We start from the raw sequence: 25,717 nt of genomic DNA on the forward strand, positions 1-25,717 counted from the left end.
AAGACCATTGAAGTTAGAGCTAGAGGTGACTGGAATGGTTCACCCCAAATTCCTCAGTATACAAATCAGGAGCGCAAACAGAGTAAACGATTTGTCAGTCCAAGGTTAGCCAACTAACGCGGGTGAAAGGTGAAATCTCCCATATCCTAGTGCAGTACTCTTTTCACTTCAATATCCTACCTGTAAAACAAATGACAGCTAAATACAATGCTCCCCAGGTTAGAACAACTGAAACATCCTTAGCTCTGTAAATGGACCTACATTAATTCACTCAGTCTATCAGTCCATCAGCAATATTTTTAGGCACTTCTGTCCAGACACTGTGAATCAAGTGCTGTAACACAGCATTGTTGTCTGTCAACACGTGAAAGGGTACAGTGGCTGGAGAGAGGACAGTGGATTTAGGAACTCCAGGTACCATACTGTTGGGCTGTACGTTTGGGAAGGGATTACATAGGTGGAGGAATACCTGGATCAGTCAATACTCAGGGGCCAGACTTGAATTTTATCCTGAAGTCCAAGGGAAGCTGTTGGAGGATTTTATGCAGGTGAAGGAAATCATCAAATTTAAAGCAATAAAGTCAGTTGCAGGAACATTCCAGAATTTAACCCAGTGTGTTATTAAAAAGATGAAGCTGTCAAATATTTGTGACTGACTCAATTTATATTTCCACTGAAAAACTAAAATCTCATGATTTCTTTTAGTTCTTTTTTTATTATTATTATTACTATTCCCCTGGAATGGAATGTTAATATTGTACCTTTACATTAGGTTGGTGCAAAAGTAGTTGTAGTTTAAAAGGTTAAAAATAAATGCAAAAACCGCAATTACTTTTGCACCAACCTAATATTTAATAGCACATTATGTATATATAGCAAATAAACACTTGTTGAATTAAATTTAATTGAAAGTTTTTTTTCTCATTCAAATATCAATTGATCTAGAAAAACTTAGAGAAATTTTTCATTTAAAGAAATTTCACTGAACTATTTTGTGAGTTGAAAAATCCATTGGTAATGCAGATAATAACTTATTTTTTCCTACTTTTGAAGTATGCATTTTCAGATGCTAAGCCTTCTTAACTCTTTAGGAAAGTTTAGGGAATAGAAAGAAAGCAAGGTTATTCTTATCATCCATGTGAAATAAAAGAACCAGAACCTTTTTTAAAAATCTACCAACATCTGTTAATGGATATGGTACAGAGATCCTCATTTGCATTGATAGAGTGTCACAGTCTGGAGTTTTTACACTCAAGCCTGTGGGATGAGACCACTGATAACCCGGACATTTCTTCCTCTCCTTATATTTTATCCAGCACACTCCTCCTTCGCCACATTCTTGGGTTCACATCCACTGCTGCAGCCTTTTTATCGATCTAAGTATCTCATCAGACTTGTCTTCATCACCCATATTTCTCCTGAATTTTTCTGAATGCTACTCCATGACTTTTTATCATATTTCCCTGATTCAGAAACATACCTGTTTCACATTTGAACATTTCTGAAATCAAAATGACTCCTGCAATGGATATGTCCATTTACTCCAACAATTATTTTATTTTCCCAAATAACTATTATTAAATCAATGGCACCTGTGGAAATTAACGACTTGAAACAGAGAACAGGAGACGTGGCTTCTATGGCAGCCACAGGGTGAAATCTGCTGTGTAGAGATCATGGTCAAGGGTGTGTAAGCAGTGGCTCCGTAAAACATGAACCTACCTTTGTCCCTCTGCCCCCACCCTCACCCATCCCTGGCAGATCTCACTCTGCTTTAATAGCTAAACAGGTCTGCAAACAGGAGATGGAGCACAAGGAGGAGACCGCCCTGTGATGGGAGGAAACTGCAACATGCCCATGACCCCGTCAGCATTTAAATCTCCATTTTGACATCACCAGGTCACCAAGTGGACCCTTTCCTTGCTTCCTCTTTCCTTTTCAACTTATTGGGACAATTTGAAAACCAATGAAATAATGTCAATGAAAATAGGTTGTAAACTCTAAAACAATGCTTATCAAATGTTAACATGCAGGCTAAATTCTTGGACATCTTGTTAAAAATGCAAATTCTGAATCAATGAGTCTGTGGTGGGGCCTGGAGTGCTGCATTTCTAACAAGCTTACAGGGGATGCAGCTGTTGCTGGTTGGGGACCACACTTTGAGTAGCAAGACTCCAAGGCAGAATTTTCCAGAGTTAGCACATAAAACACCAGACACCAAATGGAACACACTTGTATTACAAAAAAAGGATTTATTGTTTATCTGAAATTCAGATTCAACTGGTAGTCCTGTATTTTATCTGACAGCCCTACTTTAAGCTTCTATTAACATGTAAGATGTTCCCCTTTCATTCAGGGACCATATTACAATTTGCCATTTTCTCTCTGTCTTCATGGATACCTTTGATGTTCTTTTTAATAAAGCTTTTCTCATGTTAAAAACAACAACAGCAACAGACCCAGGGAGGTCATATGGTTCAGTTGTAATGTCACCCACTAAGGAGAGTTGGAGCACAGGCCAGTTTGAAATGATCTGACAATGAATTGCTTAGGCTTCACCCATGCATCAAGTTCCCTTTTAAATTGGAAATACAGCACAGCCTTCACAATTGCATGACAAACCTCTTTTGTCCACAGAAACCTCTGGTCACAAATGGGGACCATGGATGGATACTTTGAATCCCTGGTCAGTACTTGATTCGATTAGTGGCGTGGTCAGGTCAGGATGCTATAACAAAATTACTATGGACTGGGCAGCTAAAACAGATATTTCTCAAAGTCTGGAGGCTAGAAGTCCAAGATCAGGGTGCTAGCAGGGTTGGTTTCTGGGAAGAGTACTATTCCTGGCTTGTGGACAGACACTTTCTCACTGTGCCCTTATACGGTGGGAAGCTGAGGGTGGGAGTGGTCTGATCCGTTCTTTTTCATCTAAGAGCACGAATCCCATCACAGGGGCTCCACCGTCACAAACTTATCTAAACCCAATGTCTTCCCAAAGGCCCCACCTCCAAATACCATCACATTAGGGGCTGGGGCTTCAACACATGGGTCGTGAAGGGACAAAAACATTCATTCCATAATAGTTAGTACAAAGAATCACATCCTACTTTATCAAAATAGCTGATCAAGTGTTTTGCTCTGAATTCACAGCAGTGTCTGTCACCCAAGAAAGGCAGCTTAGGATGCATCTTCAGTGACCAGCAAGAAAGTGAGTTTGCAAGTGTAACTTCCACGCCTCCCATTTCTCACTTAGCTAAGCAACTTGTTAGGATGAAACAGGAGAAAACACAGCAACACTCTGACTCAACTCAGACAAATAGGAATTGAAAGGGAAGCTGGTAAGTAAGTGAGGAAAATCGATAATCATCTAGAAGGCCAAAGGGAAAAAAAATTAAAGAGTCATCGTGCAGGTTACAAATCTAGGCTTCCTAAGTTCCCAGGGTGAACCTGGAGACCTTGGAGAACATTTGCAATCATCCGTCATCCCTGAGAAGGGCATTCTGGGCAGCCAGTGGCCGGAATGAGCTGTCTATACAAAAGCTCGAGAAGAATGATTAGATGGGAGGCAGGAAAGCATAGGCTCAGAAGGAAATAAAACTTTTATATGGTTAGCATATCCAGGTTAGAACTTTGACAGACATCAGCAGAAGAAAAAATAAAGCCCTCGTGTTCATGTAGGCTCCTCCTTTTTGCTTCTGTACAGGCAGATTGTTGCTTTTTGAGGACGTAGCCATATCAAATGACAGCATATGTATCTTCCTTGGAGATTGTTTCTTCTCTTCATGGGGATCCTTTTTCTAAGCTCCTAGGAGTTAAAAAGGAAAGGGGAGTATGGGAAATGGTGGAATGGGGCAGGAAGAACGCAAATGAAAGCCAATCTGAGGGGCAAGTCCCAATAACACACGGATTTCAGGATAGAACATACATTATTTCAGAGTCTAAATATACATGTTTCTTGAGTCAGTTATTTTCAGACTCCCTCCTCTCACCCATATAATTGGCAAATCAACTTTCTACTTCTGTTCCTTTTAAGCTGGTGTTTAGCTGTCACTGTGTCCTTTCTTTAAAATGCCTGCAGGGAGGAGGGGACCCAGGTGCTGCATGAGGGACAAGGATTAATTGGATACATTGGAAATAGCTTTGACAGGGAGCCTCTGCTGTATTTTACGGCACCAGATCCTCAGAGAAATAACTGTCTTCCCAAGGAAATCCTCCCTGAGGCCAGGAGGTAAATAGGGTAAATTGAAAGAAATAGGAAAAGTGAAAAAATACAGAAAATAGATTAGTCACTCTCACCAGCCACTGAGTGGATTGACTAAGCAAAGAAAATAGCAAGTCATGACTGGATAAGTTTTGAGCAGTTGGAAGACGGACGAAATGATGCATGGTGATGAGAAATCTGTCAAAGATAGCGACTTGGCAGATTTGGCAGGACAATATTGTTTTAGTCTGATTGCGAAATATGTCCCAAAGCACTCTAGCTGCATTTTAAAGAATTGTAAAATATTCGATGTATACCCAGCCAGGAAACCTTGGGAAGGTGGGAAATCTGTCTGGGAAGAGAACTGGCAACTGTCAAAGCTGGCATTCCTGAACTCACACTTGCCTTCTGCGGCATACTTTGGAGGGAAGACCTTACGTCCTGGGAAAGAAGGATGCTTGCATGCACCTCCTGCAAGTGGTGAAAAATGTGGCTACGAATAGGGGGAAAGAAGCATGCTGCTGTCGACAAGTCAGAGCCCTGAAACCTGGCTCGTGGGTCTTCTTTCCTATCTGCACTGCAGTTTGCTGACTCCAATTCTCCCAAGAAAGGATGGGTTTGAGGAGCTCCTGACAATGAGTAAAGAGGCCAAGTTGAAGAATTTAGCTTCTGCTCACTGCCGAAACCAATGAGCTGTGTGTTCTCCAAGAGTTCTCAAACCATTTCCTGCCACACAGTCTCCAGCTGGAGGAAAGCCACAAGAAATCATTCCTCTGTACATGAATTTATGCTTTAAAACTCCAAATTCTGCTGTTGTCAGCCAGTCCTAAGAAACAAGTTTGGCATTTGCGGGAGCCGTGTTAACAACTTCATTTTCATAAGAATGCATTACAATTGAATAATGTGTTGTATTTTTCCAGCATTTTCATATACTTTCATTTAATATGGCAGCTTATGAAACAAATAAGGTGTTATTCATATAAATATAAAAATAATTCTATAAAGTGGCTAAGTGACTTGCCCACAATCACGCTGCTGGGTCCCAGCGCAATCTCAGGTGTCTTCAGTCAGTCTCTGTGCCTTTGACCTTATCTCAGTGTCACGTCTCTTTGAAATACCTAATACCACAGACAGCTCCAGTTTAAGAGTCTTCAAGAATTTATAAATTCCCTTAAACTATAAAATCACAGCATGCTTTGAGTAATTCCACTTTGTAGTGAGGAAAAATGGAAAGGGAAGAAAGCAATCTATATCAAGAACTTCAGAAAGGTTATACTTAAAAAAAGATTTTTTTTAATTGTGGTAAAACATACATAAAAAAATTTACCATTTTCACCATTTTTAAGTGTAGTTCAGTGGCGTAAAATACATGCACTTATTGTACACTATGACCACCATCCATCCATTTTTCATCTTCCTAAACGGAATCTCTGCACCCGTTAAACACTAATTCCTCACTCTTCCCTCCCTGATCCCCTGGCAACCAATATTTTACTTTCTGTCCTTGTGAATTTGACTATGCCAGGTACTTCAGATAAGTGGAATTATACAATATTTGTCCTTTTGTGACTGGCTTATTAGCACAATGTCTCTGTTTCAATGTGTCTGTCACAACCATGTTGTAGCATGTGTCAGAATGTCCTTCTTTTCAAGGCTGAATGTATTATATATATATATATATATATATATATATATATATATATATATATATATATATATATATATATACATACCACATTTTGTTCATGTATTCATCTGTTGATGGATACTAGAGTTGCTTCCACCTTTTGGCTATTGTGAATAATGCTGCTATGAACATGGGTGTACAAATAGCTGTTCAAGTACTTGTTTTCAATTCTTTTGGACTAAAAATTCCAGAAGTGGGAATTTTGTTTAACTTTTTCATATGGGAATTTTGTTTAACTTTTTCAGGAACAGCCATACTATTTTCCACAGTGCCCACACCATTTTACATTCCCTCTAGCAATACACAAGAGTTCCAATTTCCCCGTGTTCCATCCATCCCAAATCTATTGATGGCATCACCTTCCGTTAAGAATGCCCACTGCGCTGGCCTAGTCACACATCACTCATAGCAAGTCCCACAGACATTTCCCCCACCAGGGCCCCGATTTACAGCTGGGTTTGCTCTTGTGGTTCTTATTATAATCACAGGATGCTCTTCATCAAGAAACCATCAAGGGAACTTTGAGGAACAAGATTTATTACTTATAGGTCCTGAAGGGCACATGGTACACCTGAGAGCCACACAGTGCAGTCATAGGGAGAGAGATTGAGAGAGAGAGAACACACCTATGGCTGCCTTTGTTAGGGTCTGAGAGTGAGGTGCCCAGGGTTACGAGCTCTAGTTTAAAGCATCCAAGCTTGAATTATATCATGGGAAGGGAGATGTGTGGTTAACAAGTGGTCAGTTACTTAAGTTACCCAGGGCTTTCTGAAAGGGTTCCTTCATAAATGGGGCTGGCCTAGTTCCTTTCTTGATTGTTTTGCTAGTAGCTGTGTCATACAACTGGCATTATGTTTCTTCAAGATGGATGTCTTTTGAAGTGGATCCCTTGGCAGTGGAAAGCTTAATGACAGACATGTACACTACATTCCACATCCTCACCAACACTTGTTACTTTATGTTTTGGATTTTGTTTTTGTTTTTGTTTTTCAATAACAACCATTATAATGGATGTGAAGTTTAAAAACTTATATTTTAAGAAAGCTTCTGAAAGAGGTTGTGGATACCATAGGTTCACAATCCCTTATTTGAGATCCTTGGGATAATATGTGTCTCAGAATTCAAAATTGTTTATATTTTAGAAAATCGTCACAGAGCATAATTTTTTTTTAGATTTTAGAAAGTACTCCCAATGGAGTCTGTGACTGCACCTCACAATCAAATACTTTAAATGTCTGCAGCACAATGTATTAATAAATGAGGACTACAATTAACCTCATTTCAGTTCAGATCAAATTTTGGAAACAAATGGATTGCAGAAAATAACTTTGGAGATTTTTGAATTTTGGAACTGCAGACAAGGAATTTTGGACCTGTTTTGGTATTACATCTACTTACATTAGTAAAACTCTTAAATGCACTGAAGGTGAAGGAATATGTAGCTTAGAATTAGAAATTGCTACAGAGACAGGTATCGAATGGAGCTCACTCATGGCAATAAGCAAGACTGAAACTGCTTTCGCAGTGTGCCCTGAGGCAGGAGCAAAGGAAGGGTCAGACCCGGCCCCCGAAAATACACCCAAGCCAACACCTAAGGACCCCATTTCTCCCCATTCCTGACCACTTGGACTTTTGCCAACTCCTTTGGGCACCACCAAGCTAACCTTCCTTGTAAGTGCCTCATATCTCAGACTTTACCAGCTTTCGATTCCCATTAAATCTTTAGAGTTGTATGTCCCTTTCCCTCCCTGGGCAGCTACTTCCATCAGAACAACTACCTGCATTAACTTGATGATGAGAGATACGAGTCAGTGAACATGTCTCTCCTCCCAGCAAACACATTGAGATATCAACAGGGTCTTTCTCGAAGCATCAGCTCAACTGAAAGGAGTGATTTGGAATGGTGGCAATGACAGGAACTGTGGCTGGCCAGTGAGAAACTTCTGTGGGGACAAGTCTTTGTTTCTCAGGTTTAATGTCTCTCAGGTGACAGAGGCTGTCAACTCTGTCAGAGAGGGTCCCAGCACAGAGACTGCAGCCACTCACAAGGTTGACTGTATCTGTCCCCCTATATTCCCATGGGACTTTTCCACCCTAATCAGCCATGTTTCAATATGATCAAGAAAGCCTACATCAACAATATGAAAGTAGATGTCTTAGTCTGTTCTGGCTGCCATAGCAAAATACCACAGACTGAGTAGCTTATAAACAACAGAAATTTATTTCTCATAGTTCTGGAGGCTGGAAGTTCAAGATCAGAATGTTCGGTTGAGAGCCCTCTTCTGAGTCACAGACTTCACATTGTGTCGTCACGTGGCCGAGGGGGCAAAACAAGCTCTCTGGGATCTCTTTTATAAGGACACTAATGTCCATCATGAGGGCTCCACCCTCAAGACCTCATCATTTCCCAAAGGCCCTACCTCCAAATACCATCACCTTAAGCATTAGGTTTTCAACATATGAATATGGAAGGAACACAAAGATTCAGACCATAGCAGATGTGAAAAAAATTCTCCACAACTGCCAAAGATTTAGTTCTTTTACATGCTCTTGCAAAAGAAAAAGTAACCAAAGTGGGGAAGCTATGCCTGACTGTTCATGAATGCCACTCACTTGCCACATCACAGCATGAAGCACTGACAAACGATGACACCCCTGTTTGTCCTCATTTCTGGGTTCTCCCTGCCCCAGATACATGGGGATCCATCCTCAGAACCTGAGCTATCTGTAGCAAGATTCTCCTTCTTTCCCGTGTCTCCCAGAATTGTGAGGGTGTAAAAATAGAATGCTGTTATGCTGAAGAGCTGGTGCAAAATCTAATAAAGGAAAGAATAGCATGAGCTCAAAATTACATCCATTCTTGCAGGATATGATTGTTATGGAAAGAGATCAAACATGAGAGATAACAAGTAATTGGTCTCATGGGTCCTGGTGCTGACCTGGGCTTCCATAGATCCTTCAGGGTGTTCTCTGGACATCCGCAGATTTGGCCTCAGGATATACTCTGGAGTGACAAATGGCCATTTTCTTTTTCAGCTGTGTTTTTCAGTTGAAGTTTCCACATTGTCTCTAAAGTTACCCTTTGAATACATCGAAAGGAGAAAAGGTTCTTGAGGACACGGGTGCATTGTTCCTTGTTTTTATTGTAAGTGGCTGAGCGTCAATAGGCACAGTTAGCGGCTGGGTGTATTTGGCAGCCGCTTATTGTTCCTCGATACTCACACTCCCAGGGGGAGCATTCCCAATGTAAGCTATCGCAGTCAGCTCCTGATAAATGAGTCCCTGCAAGCCATGCAGCACACACACTATCTGAAAGAAACAAAGCTCTCCTCTGACTCAGCACAGGTCTAGCTGCAGGAATCATTGTCCTAAATGTCGAGAGCCAACACCAGAACCAACGGTCACCTTTCAGCTCCTGTCAACTCCAGTGCCAGCAAAGGCTGCCCTGCACTTGCTGCCATTTATTCCAGCAGGCTTTAATAATTAGGTAGAGCTCATGGAGCCCAGCACATATGATGGAATGTCAGTAATGGTCAATCCAATGTCACAGTTTAGAAATTGTATCAGGAAGACAATCTCAGACTCTAACAAGAATTTATGAGTATCCCAGATATACTAGCATAGAGGTTCCTCTTCCCTGAAAAAAAATACAGCTATAATAGTTCCGTATCTTTTTTCAAATTTTAATTAGGACTTTTTTTAGGGCAGTAAGTACTGTGAAGTTTTATGGAAAAGAATTTGCAATGCATTCCGTGTGTTTTATTATTCATTATGTAGTGAACATTGTGAGGTCAATTTTGTTCAAGATATGGATGAAGACATGGAGCTTATTTGGGGGGCATCCGATTTAAAATGGGTAAACTAATTCATACACAAATAGATCATGCATAAGATTTCCATACCTGAAAAAATGGCATAAATATAAGTATCTCTGTGTGTTTCTATTTCTTCTTTTGGAGACTGATGGGTAGAGCCTTTGGTTTCTGCAACTTGGAAAATAACCTGCAAGAAGGGAAAGAATTTTAAGCATAAGTCAGTATGTTGTACAAGAACATGTAAACCAGAAGGACAAAATAGGAGAAAGGGAGTTTTTTTTGTTTTTGTTTATTTTTCGCCTTTCAAGCAACAGTAGTAGAGGCATAAAAGAATGATAATAATAGCAATTAGGAAGGGTGTTTCCGGCCTACTGTGCTGGATGTCCTGAATCCCTTGAAATCCACTCTTCATCCCTCCACCTTGGTCTGTGCCCTAAAGGAGAACCTCTACCAACTGCATCGCCTGGGTCCCTTTGCTTGCTGGCTTCCACTTGGGTTCAGCCAATGGGAGGTAGCAGCCAGAGGTCAGAAGGAGGGACTAGAGAGGTCAGGGTGTCCTTCCCTCAGCTCCCTCCCTAATGATGGGCTTTGGTTTGGAAGTTGCTGTGTCATTTGTCATTTGGCCCCTGTCTGTGATTTTTCCACCCTATGCTGGTTTCCTTTTACCTTACCCACACCTTTGTAAATAGTCTCTTCTTTAAACTCTCTTCATTACCTCTGTTTCTTACCAGGACACTGACAAACATAGAACCTTTGTAGAAATTAGAAAAAAAATGCACCCAGATGGATACATGAGGTTCATTATACTATTGTCTCTCCTTTGGTATATATTGAAATTTTCTAAAACAAAAGGATTCCAAAAAAAGAAAAGAAAAAGGTGTCTGTTTTGGTGAATGGTACCCTGCAGGTGCATGGCTCCCTGGGCACAAAATTCAGGTTGGATTTCATCCCCTACTCATTCCCTCGGCAGGTGATGTTATGCAGGGCACAAAATGCCCTGCCGATCCTGGCAGCCCTACAAAAGGATGGGCAGATCCCTAACAGCTGGAAAACATCTTAAGGAGAAAGTGAGGATTGACCTGGGTCTTCAAGGGACTTAAATGAGAAAGTGTAATGTAGGCAATCATAAAATGTATACAGAGACAGGCAAGCATAATATGTATACAGGGAATAGATTCCATGAGGCAAGAAAGGTCCATTGAAGGGAGTGTTGCAGCATAAGAAGGTAGCCATGAGATGGATATGGGCCTTGATTGCAGAGGTATAAAGTGTGAATCGTAGCTTATGATTGACCAGGCAGTATGGTGCAGTATTTGAGCACATGGCTCTGAAGTTAGACTGGCCATGCTTTAGTCATAGTTTTGCCATCTATTAGCTCTGTGAATTTACACAATTACTTTTCCTCAGTAAGTCTCAGTTTTCCACTTTACAAAATGGGGATAAAAGTAGTACTACCTCGTAGATTTGCTGGGAAACTGAATTGTAAAATGTATGTAAAGTACTTGGCAGAGTGCCTGGCTTTAGTAAGTCCTCAATGGACATTAGCTACTCTTTTATGAAGACTAATCAGACAGCATGTGCAGAATGCACTAGAAAGCAAAGACAGAATTGGGAAGTCAGGTTGAGGCTTCTGTAGCTGTCTGTACTCCAAAGAGGGACACATAAAATAGGAGAGAAGAAGCAGATGGGAGAAGTTTTGTGAGAAGAAGAGTAGGAGGACAAAAAACTGACAGGTCATGAGAGTAAGCAGGCAGAGAGGGCTCCAAGCACTTTTCTGAGATCATTAGTCTCCCCTGGTATAAACGCACCTAGACAGTTTAAGCAGTTGACATGGAATGACTGACAATTTTGACATTTTAGTACAAGTAAAAGAAATAATACAAATTTGCCATTTTAGTACCACTAAGAAAATTAGATTATTTAGAATTAGAACCGTTAGATTTTACCCAATATTGAATTAGACGCAAGATTTTATTACAAAATAAAAACCCTAATGGACACTTCAAATAGTCCAGTAATCACTGGTGACTCCTCAAATTTTCCACAGATGTTTGTTTTATATCCACAAGTTTCTTCTGATTAAAATCTGAGGTCAGGCCTCCTCAGGGGAGAAAAAGCATCCTCGTAGAAGAGAACGCTCTAAGATCATATGGAATCTACAAGTTCAGTTCTAACTAGCAAAATTAACAGGCGAGCTGAGGAAGGTATCACATCCTTGACTCAAATATCTAACACTCAGGATGGAGCGAGAAATAGTTCATTTGAAGTTATAAGTTCTGTAAGTCCCCAATTGTGCATTCATTTGTAGGCAAGCCTACCTCAGAACTCAGTGCCATTTCAAAAACTAGTCTGAGGCCACTTTAGCCATCTCTCCTCCAAGAAAATTTATTTCATACTTTTGCTTTGGCCTTTTTTCCAGGAACTGAGCCCAGTTTTTGCCAACTTTTTGGCTCGCTGTTGGAAACAGCATGGCAGAACCCGAGGTCCCGCCTGCCTCAGCCTCATCTGTTCTCTCCCTCTGTGCCCTTCAGGTACCTGCCTGAAATTATGAATGATGGACTGACCAACCAGATCAACAACCCTGAGGTGGATGTGGACATCACTCGGCCCGACACTTTCATCAGGCAGCAGATCATGGCTCTCCGTGTGATGACCAACAAACTGAAAAATGCCTACAATGGCAATGATGTCAACTTTCAGGACACAAGTAAGACCATCCCAACAGTACTAGTCACCTCTAGATTGAAAAATGGTTATGGAAGATTATACCGTCATTTCTCTTCAAGAGCAATGTGCACCTTTTAGCTTGTATCATTCTTGCCCAATCTACAAAACTGTTTATAGTCCTTTGGACAGACAGCTCTGATCCACAAAACTTAGGATACTACTAACATCATAACTGGCCTTAAGAAACCATTTTGGTGGATTGTATTCAGCCATACCAAAACTAAAATTGAGCCCATCAGCCAGTTGATTCGTTCTTGATAAAGCAACAAAGTAATGTTTTCACTTCCTCATTTCCCCAACAGCATTCATGTCTCTGCCCCAAACTTCTGCCCTCTCCCATCACCCCCAACCACCAAAAGAAGAATGTTCTAAAGATTGCTCAGACAAGGCTGAGCTGGAATCCCTGTTCTATCAACCATGAACTGGCATCTTTAACAAATTATTGCTTGAGTCTCAGGTTCTTCTTCTATAGAATGGGAAGCAACCTTACCTAAGAGGTTATTGGGAAGTTCATTGGAGGCCATATTTAAAGGAGCTAAGATAACATCTCATGTGCCATGAATTCAACTGTACTTGTTCTCTCTCTATCCATTCATACCCATACAGGGACCACTGACTTTGTATCTAAAATATTGAGAGAAATAGTAAAATGTTAATGCATTAGTATACTTGACTGTTTTATCAAATATTACAAAAGCATCAGAAGTGATTTGAAAGGCTACTAAGTGAATACTGACATGAAACTATTATATTTGAGTTTTGTCTAAATGGTTTCAAGGTGCATATAAAGGCAAGCTTTTTGTTTGTTTTTTTTGTTGTTTTTGTTTTCTTTTAAGTAAGTACTCTTGCAGAGAGAGTTCTCAGGAAAAGATTTCTTGAACATAAGATCTGCACTTGCCAGCGATTCTGTAATTTGGTCACTGAAGCAAAAGATGATGCTTATATGCTTGAATTAATGAGACAGAAAGAAGTTACAGATGGAAGACATTAAGCCCTCTAAGTCTTAGCCATCTTCCTACTGAGTTGTCCCCAGCAGAAAATTTTTAGTGCTTTATTCCATTTTAAATAACTCAAAAATTAATTTTCTAAATGCAGGATAATTGCCAACCCAATAGACTTTATTGCTATAAAATTTCCCAGAGTCATCCCATTATTTCTCTTTCTCTTTACTAAGCCTCTCCTTTTCTCTTCAGAAGAGAACATTACACAAGGTTTTACCATTTCTGCTTTTCCCTTGCTCATTTCTTAGCCTTGCTCATTGCAATTTATCCCTTATGTCTTCGCTAGCTAACAAAATGCTTTATTATCTGGATTAAATTATTCAAGATACATAAGAATTAGTTGATGTTGGCTTTGTTTCTCCACTCTCTTACCTAACAAGGTTATATACATGTCAATCTGCCATGTTTAAGGAATGTCCTTGAAAGGAGATTTTGCTTCATTTCCCCTCAAAAGAAAATAAAAATCAGCAATCGTTAAGAGCATCCCGTAACTCTAACCCAAGCACCAAATTTGACCCTTTATTTTAGGATAGTGTCTGTCATACAAACCATTATCACATCTTCCAGCCATCATCACCTATATTGCTTTTGACATTTTAAAAAACCACCCTTTAAATACTTTCATTTGTGATTCGTTTTCAGAAAGAGATGGGGCCATTATTTTTCTCAACTGGAATCTCTTCTCATTATTTGCTGATCATATTTTTAATATTCTAAATCACTTTAATAATATCTTTGTAAAGGTTATATTACTTCTTATTCATAATACTAATATTTAGAACAAAATCCCCTTAGCAATTCTGATATCTGTGAATTTAATTAAGGGGCATCTTACCCCCTTGTAAAGGCCACTAAAGATAAATCAGAGAAAATGTTAAGAACCTGGTGTAGTGTATTCAAGTGATTTTGTCTGATATTTAGATGGCCCGTTACAAAAAATTTCTCATTCAGGAGACATTAGAAGAGTCCCTGCATTTTCTTGGCTTTGTTTAAGTAGCATCAAGTAACCAAGATGGTACCAGTCTTTCACGAGCAGTTTAACAAACATATCACCATTTCGGGCCAGCAGGAAGGAATTTGGGGCTATTAGATGGAATCATTGAGCAAGTGGGGGAAATAGCAAACGTCATTACCAGGTTTACAGTTTCCTGAGTCCTCCCAGGAACATTATCTCATTTATACCCCATAACAATTCTGCAAAAGGATGGGATTATTCTCATTTTACAGAAGAAGAAACAGAGCCTCGGTGATGGTAACCGGCTTGCCCTAGTTTACTTAAATAAAATATGGCAAGTTAAACTCCAGGTTGCCTTTGCTGTAGGAACCCTATTTTTTCCATCAGGCATCACTACAAGCACTGGGTTTGGTGTCCTCACACATTTTCTTGGGTTATCTTCACACATACTCTGCAAGGTAAATGTTATTGTCCATATGTTGAGATGATGAAACCAACAGGAGTAAGCTGCCCAAGGCGCACTTATTCAACAAGCATTTACTGAGCACCTGCTGTATGCCAGGGACTACTAAAGGCAGTAGGAATCAGAATTGAACAGTTACACAAAGCCTCTGCCTTCAACAAGTTTACATTCTCTTGAAGGGGACTAACAGGAAATGAGAAAACAAGTAAATAACACAATTGTACACAGCTAGCAATTGCCGGAGCCTGTTCTGGGACCCAGGTCTGAGACACAGGGTTCATAAAACAAAAAGAAACCAAGAAGTGGGACTAGAGCAGACCTAAGGGACATATTGGGCAAGCAGGGAATGTTACCCAACTCAAGGGGTTCATTTGCCTGCAGGCATCCAAGCCAAAGGAGACCCAAACAAAAGTTTGCAGCAAAGAAACTAGAGGTTTACTTAAGGAAATGGCAATAAGCCCAGAGACACAGGGGAGCTATTGCTCTTAAGAACAAATCACAAGGCACCATGGGTTTAGGGGGATGGGGTTGTGTTAGGAGCTGATTGGTCAGAGGTGAGGTAAGGGTAATGAACCATTTCTTCAGGTCTTGAGGACAGTTCTGAGGTTTTTCTTGGAGTCCTTCTGTCCAGTCTCACAGGAAAGTAGCCAGGTGGTTGTTCTACCTTAGGGTTCAGGAGCTGGAACCTAACTTAGGTCAAGGTGCTATCTTTGTCCTGCCAGAGGTCCAGAGCCTGTGACCAATAGTCAGGTCCGGGCTGCTGTCCCTACACCTCGGGGGTTGCTGATTATCCAGGGGAAAGGCTAGGTCTCTGAGAGACATAGAAAGAGAGAGATACGATTTCTAGAGCTGCAATTTAAAACTAAATTTAATCAAAGTCATAAGGACCCTCGGTTTCAGGAAGATACCGCACTAAGACCACATACTCTGTGGGCATTGGTGTCCAGCAAGAAATGGCAAACTTTTTTTGTAACAGGTTAGGTATTAAATATGTTCAGCTTTGAAGGCCATATGTGAACACAGAATTAGACAATGTATAAGTGAACGGGTGTGACTGCATTCCATTATAACTTTATATATCAATACTGAGGTTTACATTTCATATACATACTATTTACAGGTCACAAAAATATTATTTTTTATTTGCTGCTTTTTAAAACACTTGAAAACATAAAAGCCATTCTTGGGTCTTAGGCCATACAAAAACAAACAGCAGACCAAATTGGCCTGCAAGCCGCAGTCAGTCAATGCTGGTTTAAGGGAGAGGCTGGTTGAGAAGAAGTCCATCATTGCTCTTAAGAGGGGAATGGAGTAATAATAATATGTGCCTTTCACAGCTGTGTGCTATGCTCCTCTGACTGCCCACTTGCCCACTTGCACTGTTTGTTTTCCTCTTACTACTTTACTATTACTCCTCCTTACTCCAAAAATCCTTTCAAAATCCTTTATAAAAGCATGATAACTGCTATGAACAATGGCCCTCAGTTACAAAAAAAAGCAAAGAATGGAATTTCTTAAAGTAATTTAAATATTGGCCAGAATAAGAAATACTTTCAAATGCCAGCGTGGTAATTATGGCTTCTCCTTAGATCTGAGATTCACGCGTTCCTTAGTTGGGTAACGCTGGATATCAACTAATACTGTGTTTCAGAAATCTATTTTGATACTGTTCACCCACCTATCACAAACCTGCCCATTAAAAGCAAACCCATTAGGGTGGGGTGGGTGATCCTTCGATGGAGAGATGTCCCCTTCCGCCACCATGCCCAAATCTGTTGCACGCCTCCAGTCTTTCCATGTTGTGATCTAACTTTCTTTGTCAATCTGTCCACACCAGGTGATGAATCTAGTGGCTCAGGGAGTGGCAGTGGGTGCATGGATGACGTGTGTCCCACGGAGTTTGAGTTTGTCACCACAGAGGCCCCTGCAGTTGATCCCGACCGGAGAGAAGTAGACTCTTCTGCAGCCCAGCTCGGCTACTCCCTGCTCTCAGCATCTCTCGTCTGTATTGTCCTGGTACTGCAGAGACTGTGCAGATAATCCTGGGTTTTTGGTCAAATGAAACTGCATTTTAGCTATCTGAACAGCCAACACACTTCTTTTCTTACACTCTTGGACAATGGACCATGCCACAAAAACTTACCGTTTTCTATGAGAAGAGAGCAGTACTGCACTCTGCCTCCCTTTTTGTTTTCCCAAAGAGTACCGGGTGCCAGACTGGACTGCTTCCCCTTTCCTTCACTATCTGTGAAGACCTTGTTTATTCTAGAGAATTCTTACTCAAATCTTTCGTACCAGGAGACTTTCTTACCTTCATTTGCTTTTATGCTGCAGAAGTAAAGGAATCTCACGTTGTGAGTTTTTTGTTGTTGTTGTTTTTGTTTTGTTTTGTTTTGTTTTATCCCATTGAAACAACAAAAACATAGGAAGAAAATAAAATTCTTTGTAAAATCAGGCCAAGCCCCAAGACAACTGCATTTTCAATGAAAAAGTAAACAAGAGAGGAAAATAAAAGAGCTTTAACGCTATAAGTTCAGCACTGTCAGGCAGCTCCCAGTGTAAGCTTTACTGTGACTAATTGGGTTTACAAAATGCTATGGGGAGAAAGTTGAAAGTTTTTTAATGTAGTGAAAATACACTGTTGTCTTGGAGCAATCATCTTGCACTCTAAACACACGATAACCAAACTGATTCAGAGGTACTGATACTAACTTCAGAATTCTATCTTTAACATGAGAGCAAAAAATTGCTACAACTCAGCACCTCTCTCTTACCCTGCCCAATTTCAATTGCAGTAATGGCACCGTTGTTCTCATTAATTTTCTTACTGTTTGTCCACTGTATCCAATTGGCACAGATTTTCCCCTCCATCTTCATTTACTAGTGGACACCCCACCAACTCATCCTCCTTGAGGGTCTGAATTGAAAATAATTTTCAACAATACAATCACTTTGCTTTAGCCACAGGTTGGACATTAATTCGATGTTTCTGCCTCTGTGCTCGTTACACTCCCAAAAGAAGAGTTATTTTAATGAACTATTAAGCAATTCGATTCATAAGTGAGTTTACATTTTTAAATATTTGCTTTGTATCAATTGGTTTCTGCATCACAAGGGCATTCTCTTACAAAATAACTCACAACAACGAAAGTCAAGACAAAAAATTATATATATAGTATTGACATGGAGATTTCTTTCACTTTTTTAGTCTTAGTATGATCATCTATTTTTATATCTATATATATATATATAAATCACAGATTTTAACTTCTTAATTCCAAGCTCAGGGTTGACACACCTTTGTAACAAAAATGTTTTGTCAACCAGCTCTTCTTGTTTTGTGCTGCTCAGAGAAGGGATTCCTCAATGATCTGTGAGCACCAAGAATCAAGAAAGAGAACTTTTTACGTATCTAACTGTCCATTTATTAAAAGTTTGCCAGGGCACACCCTTTTTGCATGACCGTGCTTTGTCCTGGGTGCTCCAGACTGTACCAAGCTCACAGGGAAAGCCATGGGTGTGCAGGACTTCACTGGTGATGGAAACTGAATGCGTAATAAAATGTGTTATTCACGCAAAACCATTGCTTTCATGTACAACGCCTTCAGCCTAGGGTTCCTGCTTGGCACTTGGAAATATGTCCTAATGCAAGAGGCCAATTTAAAGCCACAGACTAAATGATCTACCAAGTGTGCCAAAGACAGGTCCTATGCTCCCCCTGACAAAGAGAAGCAAAATAAACCAAACTGGGGCTTTATGAATACAGTTGGCTATCCATGTGTTTCCTGGTTTTTATGATGCATTGGGAAAAGCAATGTTTTGAGACACCATAGTATACCAGTCACATTTTAATTAACCCATTGACAGTAATGACATGTAAATGGTATTTTTCAATGTGCATTCTCATCAAAATTATAATTAGTTATTGATTTAGTCATCACATTTAAGTAGAACATATGCGGCACAATAGTATTAAGTATAATTGAGCACTTTTACGAAAACTGAAAGTATGTAGAAACATCTATTGCTATTTTATGCCTAATGAAATATGAAATGTAGGATTCTGAGAGACTTTGTGGCATCTTTTCATTTAACTCTTTATGAAATTAACACTTAACCTAATTCAGCATTACATACTTCTAGAAGACCATCCATTTCACTGCCAAACTTCAGCTTCCTGTCATCAATTACACATAAAACATCTCTATGAAGGACCGATCATTTATGTTGCTCATTTCATTGTATGTTCAGAAATCAGTATTGTCTGTCTCCAATAATTAAGGTGTAATACAAATTAAATCAACCTCAATTTTCCAGAATATTTGAGTAATAACTTGTTTTTATGGTTTTAAATTCCAAGTCTTTCATTTGAAAAATGTATCTGCCTTGTCTTTTATGAAATAGATCAAAATGCCTTGTTTCCCCTGTGCTTTCACCCCCAAAGGGTTTTGTGCATGTATATGAATACACATTATATTAATGAAAGTGAACTCATATTCTGTACACACTAAACACACTGATAATAGATAAATGCCTGCTGCATTTGTTTCAACACCTGCATTATCAATGGTACTCATATTGATGAGATATAGTGATCCACATGAGCCAGGCAGAGAGCTGAAATGACTATCAGTTAATGATGCCACAATATTAGTCACCTGCATGGATGTGGTCAAAATAATATTCAAATTGTACTTTCTGGGTTTTAATGATCATCTTAGTGTGTCATGATTTTCAGACTAATTTAACATGAGAATTTTTTTCCCACTGTGGGAATTAGTTTAATCTAGTTACCCGATTTCAGTAAGTATTTTGGAATCTCACCTCACCCCACCCCACCCGTGGCCAAATCAATTTCTCTCATTTCAGCATTGTGATAGGGGAAGCAATGAAGCTCCATTATTTTTCATGATCTACCCTCATTTGCTTTAATGTCCCCTAAATTCTGTAATGACATCATAACCTCTATTATGAGTAGAGGGGAATGGGCTCACTGAAATCAGACACTAGAAATTGTTGGGTGATGCTCATACCTGCAAACACACTTAGCTTATTGAAGTGCCTCTATTTACATGTTTAGTTATAATATGTATTTTTCTAACAGAAATACACGTCTGTAATCAGTGTATATTATACTTTGTCTGTGTTATAACAAAACCTAAACAGAGGCTAAAGTCTTTAGCAGAGAAGAATGAATTCCAAATTCATGAATTAGAGCTCTGCTTATGGTTCTGTATTGAAGGACAGCCATGACTACCTTCTGTCATTTTAATGAAGGTCAAGTCGGTACTTTGATTATAGCCATCGTACAACGACCTTAGCAATAGCAATCTGACTCCCTTACAGTGACTTACCCGAATGAGTATCTTGTTTTACCTGCTTTACTTGTAAGGGATAGAAAATACTACTTTGTCTACACTGAAAAACACTGTTATTCATTGACAAGCAGTAGTAATTATAAAAATAACATTCTATAATTCAAACACACTGAAAATATTATTGGATGCAGAACCTGGATATTTAATTTATATTCCCTGCTGTAGACATTAGCCTATTTTAATTCTTTAGCCATTACATACATGTTTTGGCTACACACTGAACACCAACTAAAGTCCCCAAGGAGGAATAAAAACTTAGTAAATTCCTGAGTTGTGATTCTTTTGTTACTTCTCTTTGCAAGGCTAATTATCAGGTGGTTTGATTCAAGGTGGGAGGGTTAGCAAATGCAAGTTTTTCCTTACCCAAAGCTTGCAGAAATTGAAACTCATTTTCATTTATTTACAGTCACTAACAGACCTGACTTTAACTTTAAAAAAAAAAAAAAAGGCAGTTTAGCTTTGCCAGCAAAAGAGTAAAGGAGACCATAACGTATAAATTTGCAATGTGTTCCTCCTTGGTGGAGACATTAGCCTGTGTTTAGTTTTAGGCCAACTTATACAAATGGAGTATTGATTTGTATGCCTTCTGGAGCCTTGCTATATCATGGTTTGCTACAGCAAGGGGACTCAGCTCAGCATGGACCCAACCTCATTCAAAGCTGAACAGTTACTGGAATCTGTGACCTGGCCTTACAATGAGGTACTTCCATGAAAAGAAACCTAAAGATGGCCTAGTGATGAGGTCTCTGTGTGCATATGCATAGTGTATATGCAGGACAAGCGTGTGCACCAATCAAACCTAAAATTTTATGTGACTGTCAAATGAATATTATTTGGGTTAAGATTTTTTATTTCTGATTTGGATAGAAAATTGCTATTAATCTTGTATTAAAATAGTTTTTAAAAATCTACCAGTGCCCTTTCTGCATTTTCTTAATTATTGTCATTGTCTACATTTCAGACATTTCGATTTTTATGTTTTCGTTTGAGACTTTTTTAGAAGCTGTAATATTAAAAAAGAAGAGAAAAAGTACCATAGAGTAAATCAGTACCACTCACCTAAGTACACTTGGCATTTGAAATCATGAACTTTGAAAACTGGAGAATATTTAGAGCTTTCCAAGAAGTATGGAAGATACTATCTCTCTCTTCTTTGGTATTGGTTTCTTCTCTGAGATAAAATGTCAATACTTTATAAATGAGGTTAGAAAAATAATATGGAAAAGAACTAACAATTCCCAAATTCAGTGAATTTAATTCATTTTTGTATTTCTGAAAGTTTCTATGCTCTCAGGAATGCTAAATATTGTATAACATGCTAAAGATTTATTTAACAAATATTTATTAAACTCCTGTTCTGTGCTAAACCTGCTCTAGTTGCTAATCACTAGTTGTCAAAACAACCAGTTAGAAACTATTCATTCTTTACTGAAGTTAACTATTGTTGTTACAAATACATTGCTTTTTTCAAGAATGGTCTCTTAAATAAAGGAAACCATATGAAGATATCAAAAATGCAACATTAACTGTAAGCAATATTATAATTTAGTTCACATTATGACTATGTCATTTTCTACTGAGAAAAGTGATTTCTGCAAAACAATTAAGGAACTTTTGGATAATTTTAGCTACAAAGCCAGAATATAACAAATTCTATTTGGAAATAAAGTGAAAGCAATTTCATGGAAAGGAAAAACATCCAAATGGTTTAGGGGAAAAAAAATAATAAAACCACAGACACTTTTATCAGGCAACAACAATATTTATGTTCAATTGCTCTTTGAATAAATTGAATGAGATATAGTCAAAACATACACACAAATATGAAAGGTAACCTTGATTTTTAAAATATGAACTTGTAAAGTACTGGAAATTAGACATGGAGTGTTCTTTCTTGAGAGCTAAAAAAAATGTAGCCACAAGTTTGTCTATTCAAATAGACATTCCCAATCCATTTAGTACACATACATTTCCATTCCATAGACACATTTATCTGCTGATATAAAGACGTGGGCAAACATATTTTGTTGGCTCATAAATGGGGCATATAACAAAGCCAGGAGGAATTAGACGGTGCCTTTGTCGCCTGCTTAAGGAGCTCATACCTTCGCACACATTAAAACATAAAGCAGAGCAAGAAAATGGACCCAGTGAGAGCTCAAATTTAGAGAGAAACAGAAAGAAGACTAACAAACTGGATTTGAGGCAAACTGAAGAATATTTACCATGAATAAGTCTGTCTGCTTTTCAATAAAACAAGTGTCTGTGGATTTTTAAATAAAATATAAAAATTTTTTTAAAAGTTGACCTGGGCAATAATAGTCATCCATTCTTTCAAGATATGTAATGAGCAATTGATTATGTGCCAAACCCAGTTCTGGGTGCCAGAGCAAGACCTAAGATTTCTGCTCTCAGACATCTTACATTCTAGTAGAGGAGAGACAGACAACACAAAGTAGTAAATGATAAACAAGTTGATTTCAGAAAGTGGGAGGTGCTATGAAGGAACTGAAACAGGAAATGAGCTGGTGACTAAGGAGGAGACTGTCCTTTCGATCAGTGATCCAGGAGAGCCTCTCCAGTGATAACCAAGCTGTGATCTAGTGACAGCAGGGAGACAACCATGTACTTACCTGGGGACAGAGATGTTAAGGCAGAGAAAGAAGCAAATGCAAAGATCTCAGCTCAGGGATAGTTTTCATGTACTCCAGCATGGCTGGGGACTAGTAAGTGAGCTGTCAGTGGTGGGAGATGGTTGAAGAGCTAAATGGTGACAGCCATGTTAAGTTTAATGGTGAAGCCAAAACCCTGAAAGGACTCATACAGCAGCCCAGATGGTAGCACTTACTAACATTTTAAAGCATGTTTTAGCAAGGAATTATACTAATATCTTTATGTGCTTCACCTTTATAGGGTCTCTATGATGTAGGAATAATAATGCCCATTTTTAAGCACAGTGGGATTAATTAACTTGCCCAGTCACATAGGCGAGGCTGTGATATGAACTGAGATCTGTAACAACTCAGCAGAAAAGTGGCAGTATCTAAAGATAATTTGGGGTTTTTATTACAAATGCAATCGAATTATCCAAGGATGTTCTTAGAATTGGCAACAAGTACATGAATAGGAGTCCATAGATGTTTACTTGCACAGAGGTTATGTATTAAAATTGTATTCCAAGCCATAGTGCCATTTAGTTGCTTTCTGTTTAAGTTGTTTTTTTGTTGTTGTTTTGTTTTTGTTTTTTCAAAATTAAAACCCTAAGAAAATAAACTACCGATTCTGGGTTCTTGCATAGTTTTGATCTTAAAGCCACTGTGAATCAAAGTTTGATGCCTAGGGCAGGAACATATGTATCAAATCTGCTTTCCCCCTGTTGGCATATTTGGCTTAAATATCATATTCACAGACAGAAAATCATCCACAGCACTAAGCCCAAATCTCAGTGCTCTTCCCATACATGAGCCTTGTTTATAATTCATCTATTCAGGTGGTCTAGTGGACCCAAAATATAAATCAAAAGAATACAACAATTAGTCAATTCAAGCAGACAACCAGTTTGGCTGTTTTGTTGACTAAATTGACTGTTACAACATCTTGCAAAGTCTATGACCTTATCACTAAAGACCCAACCAAATCGAAGCCCTGGTGATGGTTTTCTCAGTTAAAATTTAGACCAAAGTATGAGGTACCCTTCTGCCTTTCTTCTTCCTGGAGTTAAAGCCCCTTTTATTGTTGTATTCCATCTCATGCCCGATTAAAAGGTTTGACCTCCTTCCCTAAGAGAATCAGGGGTCATTGATTACAGGTTTATCCCTGTTAAAGAGGTTATCTTTAGACATTTCAGAAAGGTAGGTGAATATCAAGTTAGAGATAGGTTTGTCTGCAAAACATTATTTCTCTATCTTGATCTAAAAATGCCTTCTATTTACATAAAACATGTCACCCTAAACGGAGCTTTCAAATTCATTTTCTTTCTTAATCTTCATCATACCTCCATAAAGTAGACAGAAATTGCTGTCCCTATTTTATACATCAGTGAAGCTACCTGGTGGAGCCAAGTTCTTCTCACTATGTTTCTCACTGTGTTTCTCTCCCTTTCTTCTTTTTCTTCCCCTCACTCCCAGCCCATCCAAATCTTAAGAACTTCAATGTAAATCATTCTGACTCCTACATACCTCTTACTAATTTATAGAACCAGCCCAATAGCTCAGCCACAGGAACCCAGTATCAAATTTTTCCAAATTGGGTCTGGGAGAATGATACCCTCACAGTCTTCTGATTCATAACGTGAATCACACGTTATGAATCAGCGTATACTGAGTTGCCTGCATGTGAAAAATTAGATGTCCCCAAATTATATTCAGCCAAAGAAATTTCACCCAAACTGTTTTATTAAAATCTTGTTAGTGACAGAGTAATGATTTCATTGGTTTTTGTTTGCTTGAACCATTGCATATCAGTTACCATATTAACACTATTTTTATACAGGCAAAGTATCAGCCCAGGTTCTGTGCATGTATTTATTTTTCAGCTTGAAATGAAAAAGGGGAAACTTTACACTGAGTACTATATTATTAGACAGAGAGGATGACTCATAAGAAATGTGCAAGCAAAATGGGTTTCTCTGGGAAAGAATAAAAAAGACTTTCCCTGAGACCAAAATCTTTCTTCCTCTGGAGCAATCCTACAATCTTTGCCCTCCTTGTGTCTCATGAGCAGGGAGGATTACGTAGGTCTGGACTGGAGGAAGAAAAATGGAGAAAGACAAAAGAATATAAATCTAGTGCCATTTGAAACACATGGTGTTTCCTATACTTATTTGAGCCTTTCTGAACCTTCACTGTGAAAGACCCCTCTCAAAGGGAAGACTCCACGCAGACAATATAAAATAATGATACTTAATGAAAAACTTAAGAAGAAATCACAGAGAATGCCAACTAGCACAGGAAACGGTGCTCAACATCACTAATTATCAGGGAGATGCAAATCAAAACCACAGTGAGATAGCACTTCGCAGTCAGTAGAATGGTCACTATCAATAAAACAAACCAAAAAAAAGTGTTGGTGAGGATGCAGAGAAATTGGAACATTTGTGGACTATGAGTGAGAATGCAAAATGGTGCAGCCACTGTGGAAAACAATATAGTTTCCTCAAAAAACAAAACATAGGGGCTAGCCCAGTGGCTCAAGCAGTTGGAGCTCCGTGCTCCTAACTCCTAAGGCTGCCGGTTCGATTCCCACATGGGCCAGCGGGCTCTCAATCACAAGGTTGCTGGTTTAATTCCTCGACTCCCGCAAGAGATGGTGGGCTCTGTCCCCCACAACTAAGATTGAACACGGCACCTTGAGCTGAGCTGCCGCTGAGCTCCCGGATGGCTCAGTTGGTTGGAGCGGTCCTCTCAACCACAAGGTTGCCAGTTCGACTCCCGAAAGGGATGGTGGGCAGCACCCCCTGCAACTAAGATTGAACACAGCACCTTGAGCTGA

General features: G+C 39.1%; 1 protein-coding gene across 2 annotated transcripts in view; it reads left to right on the forward strand.

Annotated features, from left to right (window-relative positions):
• Positions 1-17,207, forward strand: part of GPC6 (glypican 6) — a 1,036,531-nt gene extending 1,019,324 nt beyond the window's left edge. The window contains exons 8-9 of one of the 2 annotated variants that reach the window (XM_019737186.2): positions 12,235-12,410; positions 16,687-17,207. In XM_019737186.2, the coding sequence (XP_019592745.1) occupies positions 12,235-12,410; positions 16,687-16,889 (379 nt within the window). In that variant the 3' untranslated portion in view covers positions 16,890-17,207. The remainder of the gene's footprint in view (positions 1-12,234; positions 12,411-16,686) is intronic. The other variant, XM_019737185.2, reaches the window with a different exon arrangement.
• The last annotated feature ends 8,510 nt before the right edge of the window (positions 17,208-25,717 follow it).

This window comes from Rhinolophus sinicus, linkage group LG04, assembly GCF_036562045.2.
Source record: "Rhinolophus sinicus isolate RSC01 linkage group LG04, ASM3656204v1, whole genome shotgun sequence".
Taxonomy (NCBI): Eukaryota; Metazoa; Chordata; class Mammalia; order Chiroptera; family Rhinolophidae; genus Rhinolophus; species Rhinolophus sinicus.